This window comes from Eurytemora carolleeae, unplaced genomic scaffold (assembly GCF_000591075.1).
Source record: "Eurytemora carolleeae unplaced genomic scaffold, Eaff_2.0 scaffold37, whole genome shotgun sequence".
NCBI classification, from domain to species: domain Eukaryota; kingdom Metazoa; phylum Arthropoda; class Copepoda; order Calanoida; family Temoridae; genus Eurytemora; species Eurytemora carolleeae.
In genome coordinates this window covers 294226-320081 of record NW_019396242.1, presented here as the reverse complement: position 1 = coordinate 320081, position 25856 = coordinate 294226, and the positions used below count along the sequence as shown (strand labels likewise).

Here is a 25856-nt window from a genome sequence, read left to right as displayed (position 1 = left end):
ATACTTTATATACCCTCCCTTCTACTTAGTATAGTTCCATACCTATACTTTATATATCCCTTCCTCCTACTTAGTATAGTTCCATACCTATACTTTATATACCCTTCCTCCTACTTAGTATAGTTCCATACCTATACTTTATATATCCCTTCCTCCTAATTAGTATAGTTCCATACCTATACTTTAAATACCCTCCCTTCTACTTAGTATAGTTCAATACCTATACTTTATATACCCTTATTCCTTACAATAAGCTTTACGCCGTCTTACTTTAACGATTTGGGGGTAAAGTGTTTTAAATGTAATCTTTCAATGGTATATTAATTGATTTTGCAAAGAAAGAAACTAGTTAAGAGTAGTAGGTCATCAAGAATTATCATGTACATGTGATAAGATATCACTACAATGAGAAGTGTGGCATAAATGTTGGCAAAGGAGTTGATTATGTTTGAAAGTTGCAACGGACATATTTCCTACAATGTTCTGAAGTCAGAACTTGTTTGCTCTGAATCTCAGGATTAATGAGATCTACAAATTAATTGAATTGTTCTTCCATTTCCCGTAATGGTCATACCCTGCAGGGACAATTTCAATCAAGACATCAAGTATTATCCTCAAATTATAAAGTTCCCACATTGGATATCGAGATCAAGCGTTCAAGATAACCAATATCTACACGATAGCTACGATCTCAGGCCACTTCTTTTTTTTCTTTCTTAGGTTTCATTTTTAACTAAAATTTTGGATCAGCAATTATTTCTTTTGAAGCTAGAGCAATCTAAAAAAAAATATGCATTGAAAAAAACGAAAATAGAGCTACGGGTACCTCCTACGAACCTTGCCCAGACCACAAAAATAATTTTTTTTTAAATTTTCTTTTTGAAATCAGTTGGTACAATCCACAGCCCGCTATTTCAATCAAATTTTTTTATCTAACCCACCAGGGTACAAAAATAAAACATTTTTTCTGAATCTGAAATTACAAAAAAAAAACTTTTAAAAAGTCATCACTTTAATTAATAATATTTTTACTTTAGAAATGATGTTCACGCTTTCATTTGTTATTAGTCCATTTATATGATAGGTTCAAGGTATTAGGTAGTTAAATAGGCCAAAAATGTTGTAAGTTTTTTTTCAGGGGCCTTCTAAGGGACTGTTCACGCAAAAAAAGAACGCATTTTCAAATGTAAACTTATGTCTTAGAGAGCACAAGCCATCCAAGGTATCGTTTTATAGGTAAAAGCATATGCGCATGTTTCAACAATGATATTGGTTTTTGAAAAAATTTACCACCGAGGTCATTATCCGCAAATTTGATTTCTAAGGGGTCATTTTAGGAGGTCAAATTATATTAATAGCACACAAACATCGTCATGGGTGTCTAAACAGGGGTAAACGCCCATGGTAAATCCATTTTCAATCTTTTTTTTCGAAAATTTGACTCCCGAGGTCACAACTGCCCATTTTGACCTCCAAGTGGATTTCAAAAAGAAAATTTTTAAAAAAATTATTTTTGTGGTCCGGGCAAGGTTCGTACGGAGGTACTTGTAGCTCTATTTTCGTTTTTTTTTCAATGCATATTTTTTTTAGATTGCTCTAACTTCAAAAGTAATTATTGCTGATCCAAAATTTTAGTTAAAAATGAAACCTAAGACTAACAGCTTATGATTTTAAAAAAAAATTTCGAAAATCTTTAATTTTTTCCATACTTTATGAACGAATGAAAATGAGACGTGAAAAATCGAAAAATTGAAAATCCGGGAAATCGATTTTCGACTTACGCTCAAATAATTGGTTGTAACAAAAAAAGAATGAGGCCTAGAAAGAAAAATTTCACTTCATGAAATAACTGAAATATAGAGCTTTCGAATGACACCTTGATCGTAAAAATTGAATTATAATTGTTTCTTCAGTTACTAATACCCCTACTGCACAGTTCTTTTTAAGACACCCTGTATATATAGAGTAATGTATATAAGACGACATTCATTTAAAAGTAGGATGGGTTGCTTCGGGAGTAAAGCTGCGGGTATATAAGACGACATATATTTAGAAGTATTATTGGTTGCTTTGGGAATAAAGCTGCAGGTATATAAAACAACATTTATTCAAAAGTTGGATGGGTTGCTCCGGGAGTAAAGCTGCGGATATATAAGACAACATTTATTTAGAAGTAGGATGGGTTGCTCCGGGAGTAAAGCTGCGGGTATATAAGACAACATTTATTCAAAAGTAGGATGGGTTGCTCCGGGAGTAAAGCTGCGGGTATATAGGACGACATTCATTTAAAAGTAGGATGGGTTGCTCCGGGAGTAAAGCTGCGGGTATATAAGACAACATTTATTTAGAAGTAGGATGGGTTGCTCCGGGAATAAAGCTGCGGGTATATAAGACGACATATATTTAGTAGTAGGATGGGTAGCTCCGGGAGTAAAGCTGCGGGTATATAAGACTACATTTATTTAGAAGTAGGATGGGTTGCTCCGGGAGTAAAGCTGCGGGTATATAAGACGACATATATTTAGAAGTAGGATGGGTTGCTCCGGGAGTAAAGCTGCGGGTTCTCCTATGATGAGAATGCTTGAATATGAACGGATGGCGGAGAATGAAAATGCAGGTCTCAAGATTCAACCCAACAGGATAGTTCAGATTAACATTGAAATACATTTATAGGGGGGGTCTTATTTTCTCTCCACAGAACTTTTCTCTAACAAAGAAAACTACAATTGGATCCATTAAAGTTTGGCATAGGGCATTTTAGCAATTTGTATATTTGATGTTATTGAAGAAAAAATCAGTTGTTTGACTTCTCAACTTGTTTAGTGAAATAGGACTATATCAAACCTGTGATTCATGTTCATATTTAAAATCATAACTTGAGTCTAAATATTCAAAGATCTATAGTTGGAATTATCATAACATCTGGTTTCAAAGATATTGGGCTAAGAAAATCAAAGTTTGTGGGAAAAAATCAGTTTCTTTTTATTTTTAAAACATTTAATATTTTTTTAGAACAAATGTTTTTACATTGCTTTCAGTAAGTTTGAGATTACGAACCAAAGACTAGGATTTTTTCAAACAGTAATTTTGCATAAATAATATCCAGGTTTTCAATAATTCTGAATTTAGTTTGAAAACTGAGGAGTGGAGGGAAGGGTTGATCAGTACCAGAACATTCTATAATTGGTTTCATGCAGGTACAGTACAGTTTACAGTACAGTTACAGTACAGTTTACTGTACATTTTACAGTACAGTTTACAGTACATTTTACAGTACAGTTTACAGTAGAGTTTACAGTACAGTTTACAGTACAGTTTACAGTACATTTTACAGTACAGTTACAGTACAGTTTACATTACAGTTTACAGTACATTTTACAGAACAGTTTACAGTACAGTTTACAGTACAGTTTACTGTACAGTTTACAGTACAGTTTATAGTACAGTTTACAGCACAGTTTGCAGTACAGTTTACAGTACAGTTTACAGTACAGTTTACAGTTCAGTTTACAGCACAGCTTACAGTACAGTTTACAGTACTGTTTACAGTACAGTTTACAGTACAATTTACAGTACAGTTTACAGTACAGTTTGCAGTACAGTTTGCAGTAAAGTTTACACTAAAGTTTACACTACAGTTTACAGTACAGTTAGCAGTACAGTTTGTTTGCCATACAGTTTACACTACAGTTTACAGCACAGTTTACAGCACATTTTACAGTGCAGTTTACAGTACAGTTTACAGTACAGTTTACAGTACAGCTTACAGTACAGTTTACAGTAAAGTTTACAGTACAGTTTACAATACAGTTTACAGTACAGTTTACAGTTTAGTTTACAGTACAGTTTACAGTACAGTTTACAGTTTAGTTTACAGTACAGTTTACAGTTAATTTAACTGTACAGTTTACAGTTTAGTTTACAGTACAGTTTACAGTAAAAAATGTTTGATTCAATGATATGTAGAATCTCTACATATGGCTGGACTGGTAAAAGTTTAATTTTTACTTAGTCCAACTTTTAGGTTCAATCACCAGCTCTAATCTAGAATATATATAAGAAAGTCAAAGTTCTTTGAAAAAAAGTTTTTGGAAATAAAAACCCTAAATTTTTGCACTAAAAAAGTCCTGTGGAAAAAAGTCCTTAAGATAAAAAGTCCCGGTTAATAAAGTCCCACCATTTTGAGACTTTTATTTTCAAGGACTTTTTTTCTGGTTCCAACATGATTATATACAAAAACGTCCCCTGAAAAAGTCCCATTATAGTAGAAAATGCATGGGAACAAAAAATGTTTACAACCATGCAAAAAAGGGGCAGGACTTTAATTCCTGTGATCTTATTTCCTGAGAAAATTGGGACTTTTTACATTTCCATTTTTTTCCTGAAACTTTTTTTCCGGTGACTTTTCATTCCTGACCTTCAGGCTTAAGCATACTTTGTTTGTGCTTTAATTCAAGCTTTATAAAGTTTGACTTTAAGTTTGATACAACTGTACAACTAAACAACTTTCTCAAGAAAACTTTAAACTTTTCTAGGCATTAAATCTGTTTATAATTAGAAAATGACATCTTGGAATATTTATTTTCTTTCTTTCTTTCCCCTGAAGCTATAGTTAAGATTTATATATATACAATATCTATATATATTTGGCTTAACTTTGTGTGTATCCAATAGACGTTAAAACGGCTGAACCAATCAGTTCAAAATGTTTCGGGAAACTCAAATGTCCCCAAGGAAGGTTTTTGACTGGTTTTATTAAAATATTTTGCTTAACAAAAAATGTTTCTTTTTGATAAAAAAAACGCCATTAAAAATCTGCAAAACAATAGATTGTTATGTTTCCTGAAGTATGTAGAAAACTGGCTACCCTTAAAGTAAAATTATTATCAGAATGATGGGCGCGAAGTGGCTTTAAAGCCTAGTATTGCTAGAATTGTAGAATTGTTTTGCAGCATAATTAAGAATATTAATGAAGATGCTTTCTGCTCAGATTGGTTTATTTATAAATGTAAATATATACAGAGTCCGTGCTTTTATAGAAATATACATAGTTCTCTAGATTATGTATCAACTAACGAGATCGGGCCGATAATAAAGTTTTGCCAGGCCGTACACCATTGTTTGATCTTACAAACCCAAACATAATCTTGAAGCATTGGATATAGAGATTTCAAATCTGCAAAGTGCTTTTTTTAAATCAGTTTTAAATAAGTAATTGGCAATTAAAACACTTGTGAACTAAATATTCTAACATTTTGAATTTATGTAGAAAAACAAATTGGTTGTTTACAAAGTAAACTAGTTTGCCTTCTAATTGTAATCTTTATTTCTGTAAGAAACTGATGTTTTCGTAAAATCTAGTGTTGGGCCGAAAGTTCAGATTTAAATAATTTAGAAATTTTCACAATTTTCGGAAAAGTCTTTAAAATTATAATGAAGATATAAAGAATGATCGAAAGAGAATAAACATTTTGAACAATATTTCAAAATAACTGCAATCATTTTGGAAATATGGAATTTGGAATTTTTAGGGTTTCAAACTGGAATTATGAATCAATCTTAATTGAGCAGAATTTTTTTAAATCATATCATTAGCCAAAGGAATTGAGTCTTTACAACATACTCTGACTTAAAATCCCTATATTTTTGCGACCCAATGTCACAGACCTTAGATATTTCAAACTATGCATTCTGTAAGATGAAATATCAAAGAGCACCACCAGATTGCAAAGATTTAGGGATTAGAAAATTTGAGTTTGTTGCAAAGACTCAATTCCTTTGCCTAATGATATGATTTTAAAAAAGTTCTGCTTTAATTAAGATTGATTAATAATTCCAGTTGGAAACCCTAAAAATCCAAATTCCATATTTCCAAAATGTTTGCAGTTATTTTCTGCTAGATAATTTGAATTTTTATACGGAATATTTCTAACCCTAGTTGAATCCTGAAGAAGTTTATGTGTGTATATGTAACCAAATCTTGTCTTCTCACGAATACTTGTAAATTCAATTTACATATTTTATTCTTTTCCACAAAACAAGAAAACAAAGCAGCATTTACCAAAATAATATTTAATTTAAGTATGCTGTTTATAATCTTGATATTTATGCATGGTTTGCTAGGTTATAACTGCAGAGGCAAAGATTAATAATGAGAAAATTCGAAATTTCTAAGAATTAAAAAGATAATTCTGAACCAAAAACAAAAATGTTTGAGCAGGCATAAAAAGTTCCAATTTTACAAGAGTGACACATTAATATGTTTAAAGAGAATGTAAATGAAAAATGATAGGGGGTATAGAGGCGGGAACCTAATCATTTTAGGAGTTGATCAAGGCCCATGTATAAAATTTTTAAATAGATCATATTCAGCAAATACGTAACCAATCTGAAAACGACGATATCCAAGAAAAGACTAACAAACTTAGGTTTTATCCTATTATTATTTGAACTTAATGATTTTAAATTTTTAATAGATATAATTGATAATATTATGTGTACGTCCGTATCACGTGATCATAACTCCCACCAATGGCAGTGCAGTATACTGGTCACGTGATACTGACGGAGATAAATGACAATAATACGTAGTTTAAAACTATGATTTTTATATAAAATTTTATATATATAAAGGAACTAAGGAACTGAGTTTTTGCCACAAACTCTGATTTTCATATCGTTATTTCAATGCAACCCAATGTCATAGACGTTTGATATTTCAAACTATGAATTCTGTTAGATCAAATAATTTGAGTTTGAAATATCAAAGGTTTACACCATGACGTTGCAAAGATATAGGGACTAGAAAATTTGAGTTTGTGGCAATAACTCAATTCCTTATAGGTCTCGATCAACTCCTAAACTGCTTAGGTTTCAGTCTATACCCCCTTTCATTTTTCCTTTACAGTCCCTTTAAGGGAAAGATATAGCAATATATTTCTGAAACGATAGATACGTTATGCATTGAACAATAATGATGACATCATTTGTATACACTTCTAAACTTCAGGTACCCACATTGGATATCAAGATTAAGTATTCAAGATTATTTTCTTGCCTCAATGTTCATGTTTTGACCTTTTTCGTGTGTTGTTTGTTTTTTAAAGATGTTTGCAAATATGAAAATCCTTCTAATTCTACAATTCTTGCAAAAACTGTAGAAAGAGAAATCAGTGCTTTGATCTAACATTTTCACATTACGGAGAAAAATTAGATTGCTAAGCAGCAAAGAAGAACTAAATTACATTCTTCCACGAGATGAATTCTTTTTTTTCTGAAAGTGAAATAAATGTTTTCTTTTTAGGATATTGTTCAGCGTATATTCAAAATCCTCTTTACATGCTTATTCTAGATTTTAGGTAGGTTTACTTGATACTTTTACAAAATTTCATGGCTAGGGATCTTTTCATATTGTTTCCTCGTTTAAATAACAAATTTAATATTCTATGTTACTCGAAAGGAATTGAGTTTTTGCCACAAACTTAGATTTGTAATCCTTATATCTTTGCAACCCTTTGTCAAAGACCTTTGATATTTCAAACTTTAAATTATGTTAGATGAAATATTGTGAGTTTGAAATATCAAAGGTTTACACCATTAGGTTGCAAAGATATAAAAATTAAAAAATTTGAGTTTGTGGCAATAACTCAATTCCTTTGTATGATGATACTAGCTTGAGAACCAATGTTGCCCAGCAGGGTACTAATTGTTATACTCGCCGTTTACCCGCGCATGGTCGTAAATTATGATTTTAGCTATTTTTCCCTAAAAAGTCCACTCAACTTCGAATCTCAAAACATTCCCGTGGTTTTGAGGCAAATCGGTCAAGAGGTTTCTGAACTATGATCAGAATCCAAACAAACCAACAAACAATCAGAGATTACAACTTTATATATAGAAATATTTCAAAATACTGTTTTAAATTAATTTTTCATGAAAATATTTGATAATATTAGAGAAAAAAAACAATTTAAATTTATTCTATCGTTTCTTTTATGTTTGTTTTAAATGTATTTCCTAGTTACATCTAGTATAAATAAATTTAAGTCTTTCTTTGATATAAAATATAGTTTTTCTTATAATTTACACTTTTATTTAAAACATAAGAAAACTCATGAAACTCAAGAATAAGTAATCTTGCTAAAAAGCCAAATTTTACTTTTACTGCATTCCAAAAATTTAAAGCATTAGAATCAATCGAAATATTGCAAGGAGTAATTATTTTTTTAGGCATTTTATTTAAAGAATCAGGGTTTTTAATTTTTTATTTCAAGAATTGTAATCAAAAAAGGTTTATGATGATATAAGTCAGCTTCTAAAATGCATTTAACGATTTATTTAATGCATTTAGTAAAGAACGTAAATAATGTATCAAGTTTAGTTTAATGTATTTCTGAACTTAAAATAGTTTGTGGTTTAATTGCATGCTTACCTTTAATTATAATGATAAACCAATGAATTGTTTTATAGAAAGTTTTTTAATTTGAAACTAGAATTTACAAAATGTTATCATTATCATTTTTATTATTTTAATTTAGGCTTTAACTAACTTTATTAGCGGTTTCATCTAAGTTTAAGCTAAATTCTTAAGTTGCTTGGCGCCCTTCTTTCTGGTTATAACTTTAGCTTTCTTTTATATGTTGCCTCTTGCATTTACTTCGTTTATCATTTTATCATTATATTCGCAGATTTTTATGTTTTCACAAATTGTTCAAATATTCAAATCTGTTGGAAGAAAAAGTTTTAACTTTTGGCCGGCCATATCCCTTCTTTGGAGTCATGTGAGATTTGACAAGAATATGTGACCCAATCGGTTCAGCCGTTTTGACGTGCATAGGATAAAATAAACAGAAAGCCCAAATGAATAAATAGATGTGAAGTGTTGTATGAGGTGTGTAAAGTTTTATGAAAAGCATTTTACGAAAATAAATCTTTTGAGGATTTATCTAAATGAAAAACAAAATGAAAAACAAAGACAGTTTAAATAATTCAATTCATATAAACACAGACAGTCACTGTGTTGGGCTGATTTATGATACATTTATGTATGTATAACGATTTAATATCAAAATTTCAAGGTTCTATACTGAAATTTATGTCTTTTAATATTGAATAATCAAAATTTAAAATTTAGCTAAATATTTGATTATTTTTCATTAAAATTAAAATAAAACTAAAATGTTTTTTTTCCTTGAAATGAAAATCCATATTTAATTTGTAGTATATTGTATGAGTTTGTATACTTCATATATAATTCAAGGCTTGAAAATTCCAACCCTTTTTCTTCCAAATATACATCATTAAACTACAATCCATTATAGTTTTTGCACAAATAAACAAAACAAATTGCATAATAATAATAAAACAAAGAATACTATTTGCAAAATCAAAATGATATTACAAATGTTGCTTAAAATAGCTTACAACATTTTTTAAGAAATAGATTAACTTTATTGTTTTACACAGGCTGATTATTTGAATGTTATACTTTCTAATTGTTTTTTTGTCGTTTCCGTCCTGCAAACTCATTTAATATTTCAGTATTTGTCTCTGCAAGCTGTAACATTTCATCACAATTTGACATATCAAATACTAGCTGAAGTACCCGGCGTTGCCGGGAATTTTGATTAAAAAAAAGATTTGGAAAAAAATCTGAATTTGAAGAAAAAAAATTAAAATTTGTTTAGACTATATTACTCCACTGGATACCCTTGGGTTCCCTAAAAAATTCAGCCAATTTGTTTCAGCTGTTTGGCCATGGCTATAGCTAACACATATATATATATATATGCATATTTATATATGAGCGAAGAGCTATATTATAAAGAACTATTTTTTTCCTTTCTTTTATTTTTACTTTTTTTCTGCGGATGTATTTTTGATGTGCAAGTATTTCCATACAACTCTGGTAGTTTAAAGGTTGTTGAACTACATATATTTCAAAGACATAATTGGATTCAAACTGAGTAAAGAGTAAACAGTGATCCATGATAATTTTCAAATAACTTAACTTCTTGAAAACATAAATAAAAAATTATCTGCTTTATAATTATAAAATATACATTTCTAAGGCTACAAAAAAGGTATAAGTTATTTATTGAGTTATAATCAAAGGCAATGGTATTGCAACACTTAAAAGTTGATCCCGTTCTAAACATTGATGCAACTTTTCAGAGCAGCCTGAATCTTTGTGAGGTGTTCAATAAATGTGTATTTATAAAAATATTTTTATATTCTATAACTGAGTACATAGCAGTGCAAAACACGTTGTGAAAACCTTTAATAACATAATTAGTAATAATTATTGAATCTACAAATTATACAACAAAATAAAAACAATTCTTATTCTTTGTTGAAAACAACTTTGATAATATTGAAATGTAAATATAAACCTTAAGAGAATGTAATATACAATTTTAAGTGACCCTTTATTTAAAACAGGGACATGTCCGATTCCCAGCGGTACCCTGTAAACCTTTATCTGATAAAATATGTGGAAGAAACCATCGATCTTCTAGCTTTTAAAGCGACGCGATTTACTCCATTGCTTGTCTAGTAGAAAGTCACTTTTACAGAGTCACCACAATTAAAGTTATATTTTAAATTTTTTTAAAAAATAAAATCTCATTCATTCATGTTCAATATTCATACAAATAATTTAAGAGTTACATGTGTGAAAAAGGCATGCAGATCTTTAAATAGAGAGTCAATTGAAATTACGTCTTCAGTCCCTTTAAATAAATAGAGAGTCAATTAAAATTACAACCACAGTCCCTTTAAATAAATGTTTGTTTAGAAGTGTACCGTTCCTTTAAATAAATGTTTGTTTAGGAGTGTACATTTCCTTTAAATAAATGTTTGTTTAGAAGTGTACCGTTCCTTTAAATAAATGTTTGTTTAGGAGTGTACATTTCCTTTAAATAAATGTTTGTTTAGAAGTGTACAGTCCCTTTAATTAAATGTTTCTTTAGAAGTGTTGATGACTGGTTAAAGGAGCGTGTACCAACAAGTGTTCACTATGAGCGGCTCCATCTTTATCAACAAAGTAATTTTTAATAATTTCGTTTAAAGTAATTTATTTCCTGCAAGCTAGAGTACCCGGCTTTGCCCAGGTTAAGATAAGATAAGAGATAAGATGAAGTGTATTGCTAAAATACGTGTATCTGTATATAGAACGAGTTTACAATTACAAATAGATAATTATATTAACAGTACAAGTATAAAGCCATTAGGTGGAAAATAGCTCTTAGCTGTTTTGATTATTTTTTCCACCTAATTTTAATAATGATAACAACACATTTCAATTAAATAGATTTAAGGAGAACTATTAGAGATCATTTCGTTATTAATAGTTACAGTGACTCCAAGACTCGGCATTAAATCACGAATTTATGATATAATGACGTGACATCCATGGGTTCCCATAAACAAATTCAGTCAATTTTATCCAGTCGTTAAGTCAGCAATAGCGAACATATAAATATATATATGAGCGAAAAGCTTTATTTTAGAAATATATTGATCTATACATTTTCTAATGAAGAAAACGAAAAATTGACAATCTGGATTTGGAAATATAGTTAAATTCTGCTCTATTGTAAGGACGGATGTATAGTGTATATTTGACTATCTATATCTGGATAATTATACTCAAATCCTGCTCTTTTGTATTGTATGTTTAACTATCTAGATCTGGATAACTATAATAGTCAAATCCTATCTGGATAAATATTGTCAAATCCTGCTCTATGATAAGGACGGATGTAAAGTGTAAATTTAACTATCTATATCTGGATGAATATAGTCAAATCCTGCTCTATGATAAGGACGGATTTAAAGTGTAAATTTAACTATCTAGATTTGGATAAATATAGTCAAATCCTGTTCTATGATAAGGACGGGTGTATAGGGTATATTTGACTATCTAGATCTGGATGAATATAGTCAAATCCTGCTCTATTGTAGTGTATGTTTAACTATCTAGATCTGGATGAATATAGTCAGATCCTGCTGTATGATAAGGACGGGTGTATAGGGTATATTCAACTATCTAGATCTGAATAAATATAGTCAAATCCTGCTCTATTGTATAAGGTATGTTTAACTATCTAGATCTGGATGAATATAGTCAAATCCTGCTCTATTGTAGTGTATATTTAACTATCTAGATCTGGATGAATATAGTCAAATCCTGCTCTATGATAAGGACGGGTGTATAGGGTATATTCAACTATCTAGATCTGGATGAATATAGTCAAATCCTGCTCTATTGTAGTGTATATTTAACTATCTAGATCTGGATGAATATAGTCAGATCCTGCTGGATAAATATTGTCAAATCCTGCTCTATGATAAGGACGGATGTAAAGTGTTTTAACTATCTAGATCTGGATGAATATAGTCAGATCCTGCTCTATTGTAGTGTATGTTTCACTATCTAGATCTGGATGAATATAGTCAAATCCTGCTCTATTGTAGTGTATGTTGAACTATCTAGATCTGGATGAATATAGTCAGATCCTGCTCTATGATAAGGACGGGTTTAGAGGGTATATTTAACTATCTATATCTGGATGAATATAGTCAGATCCTGCTCTATTGTAGTGTATGTTTAACTATCTAGATCTGGATGAATATAGTCAGATCCTGCTCTATTGTATTGTATGTTTCACTATCTAGATCTGGATGAATATAGTCAAATCCTGCTCTTTTGTAGTGTATATTTAACTATCTAGATCTGGATGAATATAGTCAGATCCTGCTATGATAAGGACGGGTGTATAGGGTTTATTTAACTATCTAGATCTGGATGAATATAGTCAGATCCTGCTCTATTGTAGTGTATGTTTAACTATCTAGATCTGGATGAATATAGTCAGATCCTGCTGTATGATAAGGACGGGTGTAGTGTTGGAAACATTAAGTCTCCGCTCAGAAAATCATATCTAAGGTAAAATTTTATAGAAATTTCATCCACAAAGTTTTCAAAAAAAAATATGTTCTGTCTAAATTCTTACTTTCAAAAAAATTTAAATACGCAATTGTTACTTTTATAAAATACATGGAATGCAAATTTTTATTTCTGTAAAAAAATATATTTTTCTCTAATTCTTAAAAAAAAGTTTTGAGGACACAAGTATATATTCTAAAATATTAAATATTCATCTAATTATAAAGTTATATCATAGTGTACAACTAATTATCATAATAAGTTTATCATAATTACTAATTATCAAGAAGTGCATGAAATATTTGGCTAAATCATGAATGAAGATTTGACTGAATAAAATTTATATGATTCATCGACATAAATTTGGCATATTTGATTTACAGAAAAAGGTATTCAATATTTGAGATTCTGAGAATTGAAACAGTAAGCTTAAGTATTGACAAAACTCAAAAATCAAAACAAGTATAGCATTTAGGATAAAAACCATAATAGCAATTAGGATACAAAACCAGTATAGCATTTAGGATAAAAACCAGTATATCATTTAGGAAAAAAACCAGTATAGCATTTAGGATTAAAACCAGTATAGCATTTAAGATAAAAACCAGTATAGCATTTAGGATAAAAACCAGTAATTAGGATAAAAACCAGTATAGCATTTAGGATAAAAACCAGTATAGCATTTTAGGATAAAACCAGTATAGCAATTAGGATAAAAACCAGTATATCAATTAGGATAAAAACATATATAGCTATTAGGATAAAAACCAGTATAGCATTTAGGATAAAAACCAGTATAGCAATTAGGATAAAAACCAATATAGCAATTAGGATAAAAACCAGTATAGCATTTAGGATGAAAACCAGTATAGCAATTAGGATAAAAACCAGTATAGCAATTAGGATAAAAACCAATATAGTAATTAGGATAAAAACCAGTATAGCAATTAGAATAAAAAAACATTGAGCTGACACTGTTAAATGTTTTCCTAAAGTTGTCTTAAGGGGCAAATTGCAGTTTAGAAAATTACTTTAGTTATAAACTAAGCTAAGTTTTTGCAATAAAAAAGAAGTTTTTGAGATGGTGTCTTAACATTTCTGTCAGACTCAAATTATTTGGAACAACATTATTCAAAAAGAAATTTAGTATTCGCAACAACCTTTTATTTTCTAATTCCTATATCTTTGCAACCCAATGTCGTTGACCATGAGCTATTTCAAAATATATTTACTAGTACTGAAACTATAGTGATATGTCGTTTTATTAGGTGCCAGATTTGCGCGAAATAGCTGTAAAGGATTAGAAAATTTGAGTGTGTTGCAAAAACTCAATTTCCTACCTATCCCTAAACTCTTTATTTCTTAAAAAATGTCGTCTTTACACGATAAGAAAAATACTCAACTATAATGAAAGAAAATATAAAAACTGCTTCATTCTTTAAAGGGACTGTCGACGGTATTTCACGTGACTCTCTTGTTCAATAGAAACAATCTTTATTTCACAAGAGTATCCTTTAATGTGATGGAGAAATCCTTGTTTACTTTATTAAAAGTGTACTGATTAAAGATTGGCTGGACATTTGCCACAAACTCTATTTTTTATCTTTGCAACTTTAATGTTGTAGACTTTTAATATTTCAAACTATATATCCTGTTAGGTGTTCATTAAAAAATATGAGTATTATATTTATATAACGATATATTAAAGGTTACGTGGACTCGGTTTGGATCCTAGGATAGTTCTGGGAGGGTTCAAGAGCTTACAAGAATCATGTTTCTCTTCTCTCAGGTCACAAAACTAAATTAAATTCAAAAAATGTCAATTGTTTAATATTTAATTTTTTAGGAAGCGTACAACATTAATTCCCTTTGCTTCACAGGTATATTATAAATATACAATATATCTATTTATGTTATTGTTATGGGTACACTCCTTTTAGGCCGGGTTCATTAGCGCCTGATCCAATCAGGGTTCAGTCATGTTTTTGTTGTCTATTCTGAACCAATAGAAATAGTATGGCGGTAACATCTATCTTTCTATCTTTTTCATTATCCAATCAGAGTTATGAAACCTTCAATAGGCGCTATCAGTAAATGGAAATACTTGATTCTAATGAAACTATAGTGGGTATTTTCAAGTACGAAAAGTTTTTGCTGTGATTTTTTATTTTCTATTTATCATACCAAAATCTTTTTCGCACGCATTATACCCAGTACAATAGAATAGCAGGGTGATAAAGTTACTTTTTCGTCCTGTTGTAGGGCGATAAAGTCACGTAATCACCCTACAACAGGTATTATTAATTAGGTGTGATAAATTCCCTTAAAATTGAATGAAATATTTAAAAATCGTCTATGTATAATTCCATTGATGTTTAATTGTATTGAGTCTTTTATAAACAAGAAGTTCAACACAAGAAAAAAACGTACTAACAAATAATTCGCATTTTATAATATATAAGGTCTACGACATTGATTTGCACAGGGATATTTAGAGTTTGTAACAATAGGACTCAATTCCTTTACAACTTGTACTTTGCTTCGGTAAACTTTAACATTTGATATGTTACCAACAAAACCAACGAACCATGTAGTTTTAAAATTTGAAATTTTAACATTTAACACCGAATTAGCTTCTGCACGATTTTATAATATTTAGGAATTTTTTACAAAAGCAATTATTTGGAACAACATTATTCATAAAGAAATTGAGTCTTCGCCACAAACTCAGTGTCGCAGACATTAGTTGTTTCAAAATATGATATATGTTGGATCAAATCTATATATAAATTTGGCTTGTCTGTCTGTTTGTTTGTCTGTCTGTTTGTATCCAATAAACGTCAAAACGGCTGAACCGATCGGGCCCAAATTTTTTGTGGGACATCACGTGACCACAGGAAAGGTCTATGAATGATAAATTTGTTTTAAAGGTTTTTAATCTTGAAAATCCGCGAATTTTTTTTTAAAAATCCGCAAAATATTTTTCTTCTTTGTTTTAAAATGTAAACAAAAAGAACATGTTCACAATTTAAATAGAAGATGGGCGCGAAGCGCCCTAAAAGCCTAGTCTATATATAATTTTGGCTTGTCTGTCTGTTTGTTTGTTTGTATCCAATAAACGTCAAAACGGCTGAACCGATCGGGCCCAATTTTTTTGTGGGACATCACGTGACCACAGGGAAGGTTTATAAATGATAAAAAATTTTAAAAAATGTGTTTGAAAGGTTTTTAATTGAGTAAACAAATTTAAATTCTTGAAAATCCGAGATTTTTTTTTAATTCCGCAAAATTTTTCTCTTCTTTGTTTTAAAATGTAAACAAAAAGAACATGTTTACAATTTAAATAGAAGATGGGCGCGAAGCGCCTTGAATTTTTAGTCTATATATAAATTTCGCTTGTCTGTCTTTCTTTTTTGTTTGTTTGTCTTTTTGTTTGTATCCAATAAACGTCAAAATGGCTGAACCGATCAGGCCCAATTTTTTTTGGGACCGTACGTGACCCCAGGGAAGGTTTTTGAATGATCAAAATTTAAAAAAATTGTGTTTAAAAGTCTTTTTTATTTTTGTAAATTTGAAAATGCGCGAAAAAATAGTATGAAATCCGCAAATTTTTTTTTGCTTTTTTTATACTGTGCAAAGAAAAGATGCTAACAGATAAAGCCACAATTAAAAGTTGAAATAGAAGATGGGCGCGAAGCGCCCTAAAAGCCTAGTAAATTAAATTATAAATATTAAAGGTTCAAAAATAAAAGGATTCAACAATTAGAGTTTGTGGTAAGGACTCATTTTCTTTAGTTTTACTAGACTAAGATTTTCTAGGTGGAGTTAATGAGAAGCTCTGTAGAGAATATAGGACCGGAGAGGTCTGATGACAGTGATATAGAGGACCCGGAGTATGATTTAGAGCTCATCCATCCTGCCGTAGGACGGATAGAACCAGAGGTAACTAAATAAAAAAAAATTGCGGTCGTACTTTCAAGAAAGGCCCCATTACACTGTTTATATAGAGAAGATGTGTACCCTGGCTACCCTCTATGATTATAAAAGATAAACTATTATATTTAGATGTACATGTTTATATATACATATATATATATATAGAGAAGATGTGTACCCTGGCTACCATCTATGATTATAAAAGATAAACTGTACCTGGGACGGGTCGAACAAGCCGAAGATCCAAATATCATTAGAAACCTAGGTAAAGGAACTGATCTCTCGTCCAATATCTTTACAACCTGATGATATAAACCATTCATATTTCAAACTTTGACTAATTGACCTTGAAGTTTGTGTTCATAGTTTCAAATTTCGAAGTTCAGCGAGATCAGGTTACAAAGATATAATTAGGTGTGACGAGTAATCAATTTTTTTTTTCATGGCGATTTTCTCATCTCGTCACTTTTATTTTTCAAATATAACTTTAAATCTTTTTTTAAAGGGGCTGTTGTTTTAATTTGTAGTGACACTTCAATCAAAGCGGAGCATGCTCGATTCACAATGGTGTCTTATAAACCTCAATTTTATTAAAAATGTGCATGGAAGATATCGTCGTTATTTTCGCTTGAAAAGTGTTAAATTAAAGTCATTTTTGAAGAGAAACCACAGCTGCAAACACAAAATTTTAAAAGTTAAATATATGGTTATCTCATTAGTTTTAATCAGGCAACGCTTTTAAGAGTACCGTTGTGAATTGTAAAGAAAATGAGCTCTGGTACCTTGAAATTTAGTCACCAGCCCCTTTAAGCACTATAATTGTTATCTAGCTAAACCCTATGTTTACTGAGTTCTAAAATTATGCAATTATGTTCAAACAAAACTAAATTTCTTATTTTATATTTTAAATGTATTAACCATTTAAAAACTAATTATGGTTTACAGTTTATATAAAATTATTAAGTGAACCTTTAATGGGCCGATTTATGAGCGTGTTATGTTTTAAAGGTGCATACATTGAGTTATTACACAATGTAAAAAAGCATTAAATTCAGTACGCTTTTAAAACACAATTTTAGATATTAGGAAAGATGGTATTTAGGTTATTCAGCCTTCCATCTCACTTTTTTAATTAAAAAAAGGGACTGTAAATGAAAAATAAAAGGGGGTATAGGCTATCACTATTCACTGTAGCACTTGATCGCGACCCATGAAAATTATATCTGATGTTCCTGTCTCAAGAAATTTATGTAAAACTGTGTCAAATGTTTTGTATTGAAATGATAGGTTTAAACAGATCATATTCAACAAATACGCAACCAATCTGAAAGCGAAGATATCCCAGAGAAACATATTTGTAACTTAGATTTTCTCCAATTATTATTTTATAATTTTTATTTTTATTCTTAATAGATAAAATTAATAATATTATTCATTAGTCCGTATTACGTCACAAGAACTCTCACCAATAAGAGTGCAGTATAGTGACCATGTGTCTTTGTCTGTATCACGTGACGTGTATTTTTGATCTATTCTTTATTTTATACTTTTATAATTTTTTTTTCTAGGGATAACTCACATATTATCAACAGCTAGAGTCAGGGAAACTAAATAATATAACAAGGTTTTAATGTCGTCTTAATTCCACTTTCAAATATGTTTTACTTTTCATTAGATTTAAAAGTTGTTTATTGTACTTAAAGGGACTGTAGGCGTAAATTCAAGTGAATCTCCATGCAAAGATGGCAATGACTGTTTCACAATTGTATTGTCTGATCAATTAAATTTTGAAATCTTATTATTTTCAATTGTGATTTCTCTACTGGAGAACGCATTGGAATTATCAGAAAATAAAAACTTTTAAACCTTGCTAAAAAACGACAGTATCTTCCAGATTACTGAAAAGATAAATTGAGAACCGATAATCAAGCAAGGAGGGCCACTTTAAATTATGCATACAGTCCCTTTAATCAAGCAAGGAGGGACACTTGAAATTATGCATACAGTCCCTTTAATCAAGTAAGGAGGGTCACTTGAAATTACGCATACAGTCCCTTTAATCAAGTAAGGAGGGACACTTGAAATTACGCATACAGTCCCTTTAAAAAATAAGACTTGTTGCCAAATGTCATATTTGTGTTTCTCTAAGAATGTAGGTCTGGGAAGATCAAAGGGATTGTGTACATTATAGTAAACAAAACCTCTTTCAGCCTCTCCACTCTCAAGCTCACAAACTCATTCATATCGGAGGCTTTAAGCTCCGGAGGCCGGATCCTAGTTCATGGATGTGACGGATTAGACCAATCAGCGGCTGTCATCACTTCAGCTCTTATGTCCAGCTACAGTGTCTCGCTAGAGGTAAACGGATTTATACAGTCAATTAATTTTAAATATTTTCATAATTTATTGATTTCTAAAAAGGACTATCATTGTAATTTCCAGTAACCCTCTATAAAAAAAGATAGAGTTGCATGCCAGAATCCTCAGCTGCTCTATAATATATAATGTGGAAGGTATTGTGGCTTTTATGACTTGAATACTGTTTAGTGTTTACTCTAAATACTTTCTCAATTGTTTCTTTTAAAGGAAACCTGCACAGTAGCTTTAATCAAGTTTCAAAGAGAAATACATGGATATCTGATTTAAAGTAGATCAGTAAAAGGTTAAAAGGGTTCTGTAGTCAATCATACATGCCATTCTATTAATGGATAGATTAAAAATTATGTCAACTATTCCTTGATTGAACACTATTTTTATATATTTGGTAAATATGATTATAATGTTTCTCGACTTCAGGACAGTTTGGGGTTTGTAGAGAACAGTAGACCAGGAGTTCGTCTTAGCAATCCTTGGTTAAGGTAAATAAGAAAATCAAATATTAAAATATTATAGACAAGGGCGTATACAGAAATAAACTAGGGGGGGCAAAACAGTTTTTTGCCCCTCCCCCTTAAGATCTTCTAGGGGGGGGGGGGGCAAAATTTGAACCGTAAATTCAAAATATTTGACATCTTGGATACTTTAAAGGTACACATACACTATGCAGTCGTCCAATTACCTTACAAGGACTTACTCCATCAAGCAAAACTAGCAGGAAAAAAAACAGCAAATTAATGTTCTTAATACTCTTCACCCTTCAGTTTCAGATTTGAAAAGTGTGATAGCTATGAGTTCTAGGGGGGGGGGGAATACACCCCCCCTTTACAGGTCTAGGTGGGGCACTTCCCCTCTTAACCCCCCGCCCACCCCTGTATACGCCTTTGATTATAGGACTTGAATCTTTCTAAGAAAATATTTTCAACACTCGACCCTGGTTTTTTTTCCTGTGAAGGAATTGAGTCTTTGTCACAAAATCAAACTTTCTCATATTTATATCTTTGCAACCTGATGGAGTAACCTAAGACATGGGTTGCAAAGAAAAAGGGTTTAGAAAATTCTGAATTTGTGGCAAAAACTCAATTTCTTCATGAGAGTTACCCCCCCCCCCCTTTCTATGATTTCTAGCTTTCTTAGCGCTCACTTTATTTTCGAGGATATTTTTAAGTTCGTACATCTTTGGTGTTTCTGCGTGTTTTAAATACTAAAAACTGTATGTCACATTGATACCTTCTTTATCTAATTTTCTATCTGATTTAAAATAGATAATTTACATTTTGCACTAGGCTCAGGTTTCTTTTTTTGTATTTCTTGGGTTTAATTGATTGAAAGGTTTGTATCTAAATGTTGAATAAAACTCCCCAAGGATGCATCCTAGTTCTCCTTCTATCTCTCTCTAGAACCTGCCAATATGTGACAGTATTGCAATATTAGCTTTATTTTAAGTTAAAGTTTTTATCTCCGCTAAACCGGAGAATTCAGCTAGGTTGAAAAGGGACTATATAGTATATAGATAGTATATAGTATATAGTATATAGTAGTATACTATATACTGTATACTATATACTATATACTATATAGTATATAGTATATAGTATATAGTATATAGTATATAGTATATAGTATATACTATATACTATATACTATATACTATATACTATATACTATATACTATATAGTATATAGTATATAGTATACAGTATATAGTATACTACTATATACTATATACTATATACTATNCGTTTTTAACTTCTGAAAAATTACAGTTGAATATTTAACGAAATTCACTTATGCTTCTTATGAAAATATTTTGCTTAACTTTAATGATTTCACAACAACGAAAATATTTTAAGCTCCGTCGGAGGAGGACAATGGAATTTGCGGGCTGAAAATTTGGTTTGGCTGTCTCCGACAGGAGATTCCAGTAGAAGACGACATTTTATAGAGGTTTTGAAATTAATGGTTAACAATACTATATACTATATACTATATACTATATACTATATACTATTTACTATATAGTATATAGTATATAGTATATAGTATATACTATATACTATTTACTATATACTATATACTATATAGTATATAGTATATACTATATACTATTTACTATAGCCTTCTTCCACAAACCCTAATTTTCTAATCCATATATCTTTACAAATAAATGTTGGAGACTTTATATATTTCATATTATAAATTTCCTTTGAAATATCAAAGGTTTACATCATCAGGTTGCAAAGATGTAGGGATGAGGAAGTTTAAATTGGTGGCAAAAAAATCAGTTCTTTTAGTGAGATAAAATATATTCTTTCTATCTCTTTGTGTCTTTAATTATCTATCTATCTAATTATCTATCTATCTATATTTCTATCTATCTATCTCGATGTTCATGAATATGTATGTTGAGTATTACGTTTACATCATCTAACATGATCATTATTCTGCTTCATCACTTGTAAAATATCTGAATTGATAAACTTCACGCTCTCAGCTAGACAAATGGTTTTCGGAAACAATTTAACAAAAAAAACATTGTTCACTGAAAACAAAAGTGTTTTCTTTAAAAATTGCAAACTTTTTTATAAAAAAAAACCTTTACACTAACGTCAAAGAAGTTTGTTAAAACGATAATGATGGTCCTAATCTGTAGAAAATATGTATCTATCACAAGTGTTGTTCAAAACTATTTTTTCATACTACCATGTTTGATCTGCATGAAAAGTCTAGAAAATATTTGATATCTTTTGTCGTATCTCTGTAATCTGTGACTAAAAAAGTAATTTTATATTTTAGAATTCTTCTGAAACTGGAGGAAGAAATGTTTGGACTAAACATTACAGATATAGAAACTCTTTGGGTCTGAAACTAGAAATTAAAATCAAATCAAGAATCAAAACCAGTTTATGAACCAGGATCTAAATTAAAACAGAACCAGAAACAGAACCAAAATCCGCACTTGAACCAGAACCAAAATCCAAACCCAAACCCGTATCAGAAGCATACACTGAGCAAGAACCAGAACCAAAACCAAAACCAAAAAAAGAACACAACCAGAATCGCCAAAGCAGAACCTGGACCAGAACCAGACTTTTCTTGAGCACTGGATCGAAAATCAGAATTTAAACCAAAATGATCATGAACCAGATACAAGAACAGTAAATTGACCTGAACCAAAACTAATGATTGAGATCAGTATAAAATCTTAACATGTCAAAACTTAACCCTGTACTTGGTACATTAACCGTTTTTATCCCATGTGGACACATCATTAGGATTGAAAAAAAATATTTCCCTTTGCGTGGACGAGCAATCTTTAATAAAGTATTATTAATTTAAAAATATATCAGGATAAAAAAATGAACAGCCGGGACAATAAAGTTATCCCTGATTTAAACCTCACTTTATAGTGTCGGCTCAAAACCAGTCGGGACAATAAAGTTATATCTGATTTAAACCTCACTTTATAGTGTCGGCTCAAAACCAGCCGGGGATAATAAAGTAATCCATGATTTAAACCTCACTTTATAGTGTCGGCTCAAAACCAGCCGGGACTATAAATTTATCCCTGATTTAAACCTCACTTTATAGTGTCGGCTCAAAACCAGCCGGGACTATAAATTTATCCCTGATTTAAACCTCACTTTATAGTGTCGGCTCAAAACCAGCCGGGGATAATAAAGTTATATCGGATTTAAACCTCACTTTATAGTGTCGGCTCAAAACCAGCCGGGGACAATAAAGTTATCCATGATTTAAACCTCACTTTATAGTGTCGGCTCAAAACCAGCCGGGATAATAAAGTTATCCATGATTTAAACCTCACTTTATAGTGTCGACTCAAAACCAGCCGGGGATAATAAAGTTATATCTGATTTAAACCTCACTTTATAGTGTCGACTCAAAATCAGCCGGGGCAATAAAATGTAAAACCAGCCGGGACAATAAAAAAATAATGTAATTGTTGAAGAACGAGGAATGAAAATAATGTGGCCTCATTCCTCAAGGGATAAAAAATCATTTAAATGCTATTATAATTTTTCCTTTTTTATTTCTTGTATTTTTTACCCTGCTCTTATCTTCATGTGATTTTTAATATGATAATAGTTTCTTTTTGTTTCTAACTAAAAAATGTATTCTTCGAAAATAAAATTAATAAGCTGTTTTATTTATTACATAAATTTAATTTAATGAAAGTAGAACTGATGTCGTGATTCATTAATCACTGTAAATCTAGATTTTTGTTTGAACATGTCAACATGGTAAATTAAAGGTTATATTTGGCTAGTAAAGGGTTTTATTTTGCAAGCCACGCGTCAAATTTATATACAGTGCAAGACCCTTAAACTTGGAATAGGAAAGGGATTACTAAATTATGATCTTAAATTTACCAGGATCTTGGAATACAGCAATGTTCACTGTGCAGTGTACACAATTCCACGTTAGTTCGATATTCAAGCCACTGGTAAAATTTTCTAAAAGAAAGATCTTCGGCTCTTCGCATATATATATAATAATACAATATATATAATAATACAAGACATTCATCGGCTGGACCGATTGGGCTAACATTTTTGTGGACACTCATGGGTGGCCGGGGGGTGTTAAAGGCTAAAAGAAAATCGATTTTTTCATAACGACTGGACCAAATTGGCTGATCCATTATTTTAGGAAACACTTGGGCTTCCCGTGGGTAAAAAGGCAAAATATTTTAGACCATTTTTGAAATTCCACAGGCAACACCGGGCACTTGAGTTAAAACCATGCCTGAATAGCAAGTGATGCGGGTAAACGGCGGAAATAACTATGATTAACTATATAACAACATCAATTACTCACAAGATTGCTTGAATGTCGTCCTCCAAAGTGAATTTGGGTTTCACTGTTGGGGTGTAAAATGTTTAGCCATTTATGATATCTATAGCGTACGTTGTGGAAGTGCTACTATATTAAGACTAAAATTTGATTTCATAAATAGCGTGAAGTGGCTGAACCGTGCACACGTAGTTCACTAAAGCTGAAGAGAAGTGGTTGAACCACTTCTATCTAGTTAAGCTACTTCTTCTATTCAATGAATCTGGTCCCAGATCAAATAAAATGATTGCATAGCTCCCCAAAAAGTATTGACCAACCAGAGAAAAATGGATTAACACATATTTTTTATTATGCAAAATAAAAATTATTATTATAATAATTGTTAAGTTGGATTTCAGGACTCTTGCGAGGTTGCGTGAATATAAAAGTATTACAAAAGGTTTCGTGATTATCGTGAAATCAAAAATCTAAAATATTTCACGAATTTTTTGTTCACATCGGCAGAATTCTAAGAAAAATAATTTCAATCTAAATATTTTAAGTGATTAAGTTTTCGACCAAACATAAACCTTTTCTTTGTAAAGTATCTTTATATCATGAAATATCAAGGGGTTCCTCGGTTAGAAATATCAAGGGGTTCCTCGGTTAGAAATAATAAATCTTTTAATAAATTAGATAAGTTGTTTAAATCATAAGACATCTGAAAAAAAGTCCAGATGCACTTTTTCATATTTTTACATAAATTCCTTTCGAAGCCTGAGCAGACTTTAGATATTTAGATTAAAAGTTCAGGATTTTAATTCAAAGAACTTGAACAGCTTTAAGCTGATATGGAAATCGAAATAAATTAAAATAAACAATAGTAAAAAAAACTCTTAATTTTTATATAAATTTGGCTTGTCTGTCTGTCTGTCTGTTTGTTTGTTTGCATCCAATAAACGTCAAACGGGCCCAAATTTTGTGTGGGACCTCACGTGACCCCATGGAAGGTTTATGAATGATCAAAATTTAAAATGTGTGCTTAAATTTTTTTTATTTTTATAAAATTTTGAAAATGCGCGAAAAAATATTATGAAATCTGCAAACTTTTTTTGGTTTTGTTTTATACTGTACAAAGAGAAGATGCTCAGTATTACAAATACTTAGATATTGAGATGAAATGTTTTTTGATACTATGATGCAACCTTTTATCTGCTAATTTTGATATTTTAGAAGATACATATGACAATTGGGGTCAAATATAAAATGGTTGCTTATCTTCGAAATTCTACCTTGTAATATATTTGGATGAAATGTTTCATTGATACTATGATGCAACCTCTTATCTCTATCATGTTTTATTGATACTTTGATGCAACCTTTTATCTCTATTATGTTTTATTGATACTATGATGCAACCTTTTATCTCTATTATGTTTTATTGATACTATGATGCAACCTTTTATCTCTATTATGTTTTATTGATACTATGATGCAACCTATTATCTCTATCGTGTTTTGCTGTGTACAAGTTTTCATTTCTATTCTCATTCAAGAGGAAGATATCATTCATAACTGCAACAAAGAAACAACAGGTATTTTTTATTAACAAAATAATGCATTTTTATCATTTTTTGGTTGCCTTTTGATTAGTTCTTTTTCCAAAATCATTAATTTGATTACTTTTTTTCAAACCAATTTTTGATTCATTCTTTCAAACAATTGAACTTTCTTAATAATTATTTTAGTCTCACTTACTTTAGTCTCCTCTTTTGTTTATTAGTTTAGTATCTCTCTTTCT

The 25856-nt window shown here is 30.5% G+C and overlaps 1 protein-coding gene across 2 annotated transcripts; it reads left to right on the top strand.

Moving 5' to 3' along the window:
• The first annotated feature begins 1000 nt into the window (after positions 1–1000).
• Positions 1001–23425, top strand: LOC111699140 (uncharacterized). 2 transcript variants are annotated; one of them, XM_023469725.1, is made up of 14 exons: positions 1001–1222; positions 2526–2639; positions 3130–3197; positions 7304–7358; positions 10971–11044; positions 12859–12949; positions 14658–14738; positions 14796–14829; positions 16769–16891; positions 17051–17150; positions 18454–18487; positions 19042–19243; positions 19682–19743; positions 22058–23425. In XM_023469725.1, exons 2-14 carry the CDS (start codon positions 2533–2535, stop codon positions 22125–22127), a joined length of 1101 nt encoding a protein of 366 aa, XP_023325493.1. In that variant the 5' UTR covers positions 1001–1222; positions 2526–2532; the 3' UTR covers positions 22128–23425. The 2 variants fall into 2 exon arrangements, with proteins under 2 accessions (XP_023325493.1, XP_023325494.1); XM_023469726.1 differs by lacking the exon at positions 1001–1222 and adding an exon at positions 1967–2088.
• Positions 23426–25856: the final 2431 nt, after the last annotated feature.

Coding starts and splice junctions, on each gene's coding strand:
- LOC111699140 (XM_023469725.1), top strand. CDS start 2,533: ATGGGTTGCTCCGGGAGTAAAGCTGCGGGTTCTCCTATGATGAGAATG. Junction 2,640..3,129: donor CTCAAGATTCAACCCAACAG/GATAGTTCAGAT, acceptor TTCTGAATTTAG/TTTGAAAACTGAGGAGTGGA. Junction 17,151..18,453: donor AAATATCATTAGAAACCTAG/GTAAAGGAACTG, acceptor TTTTTTTTCTAG/GGATAACTCACATATTATCA.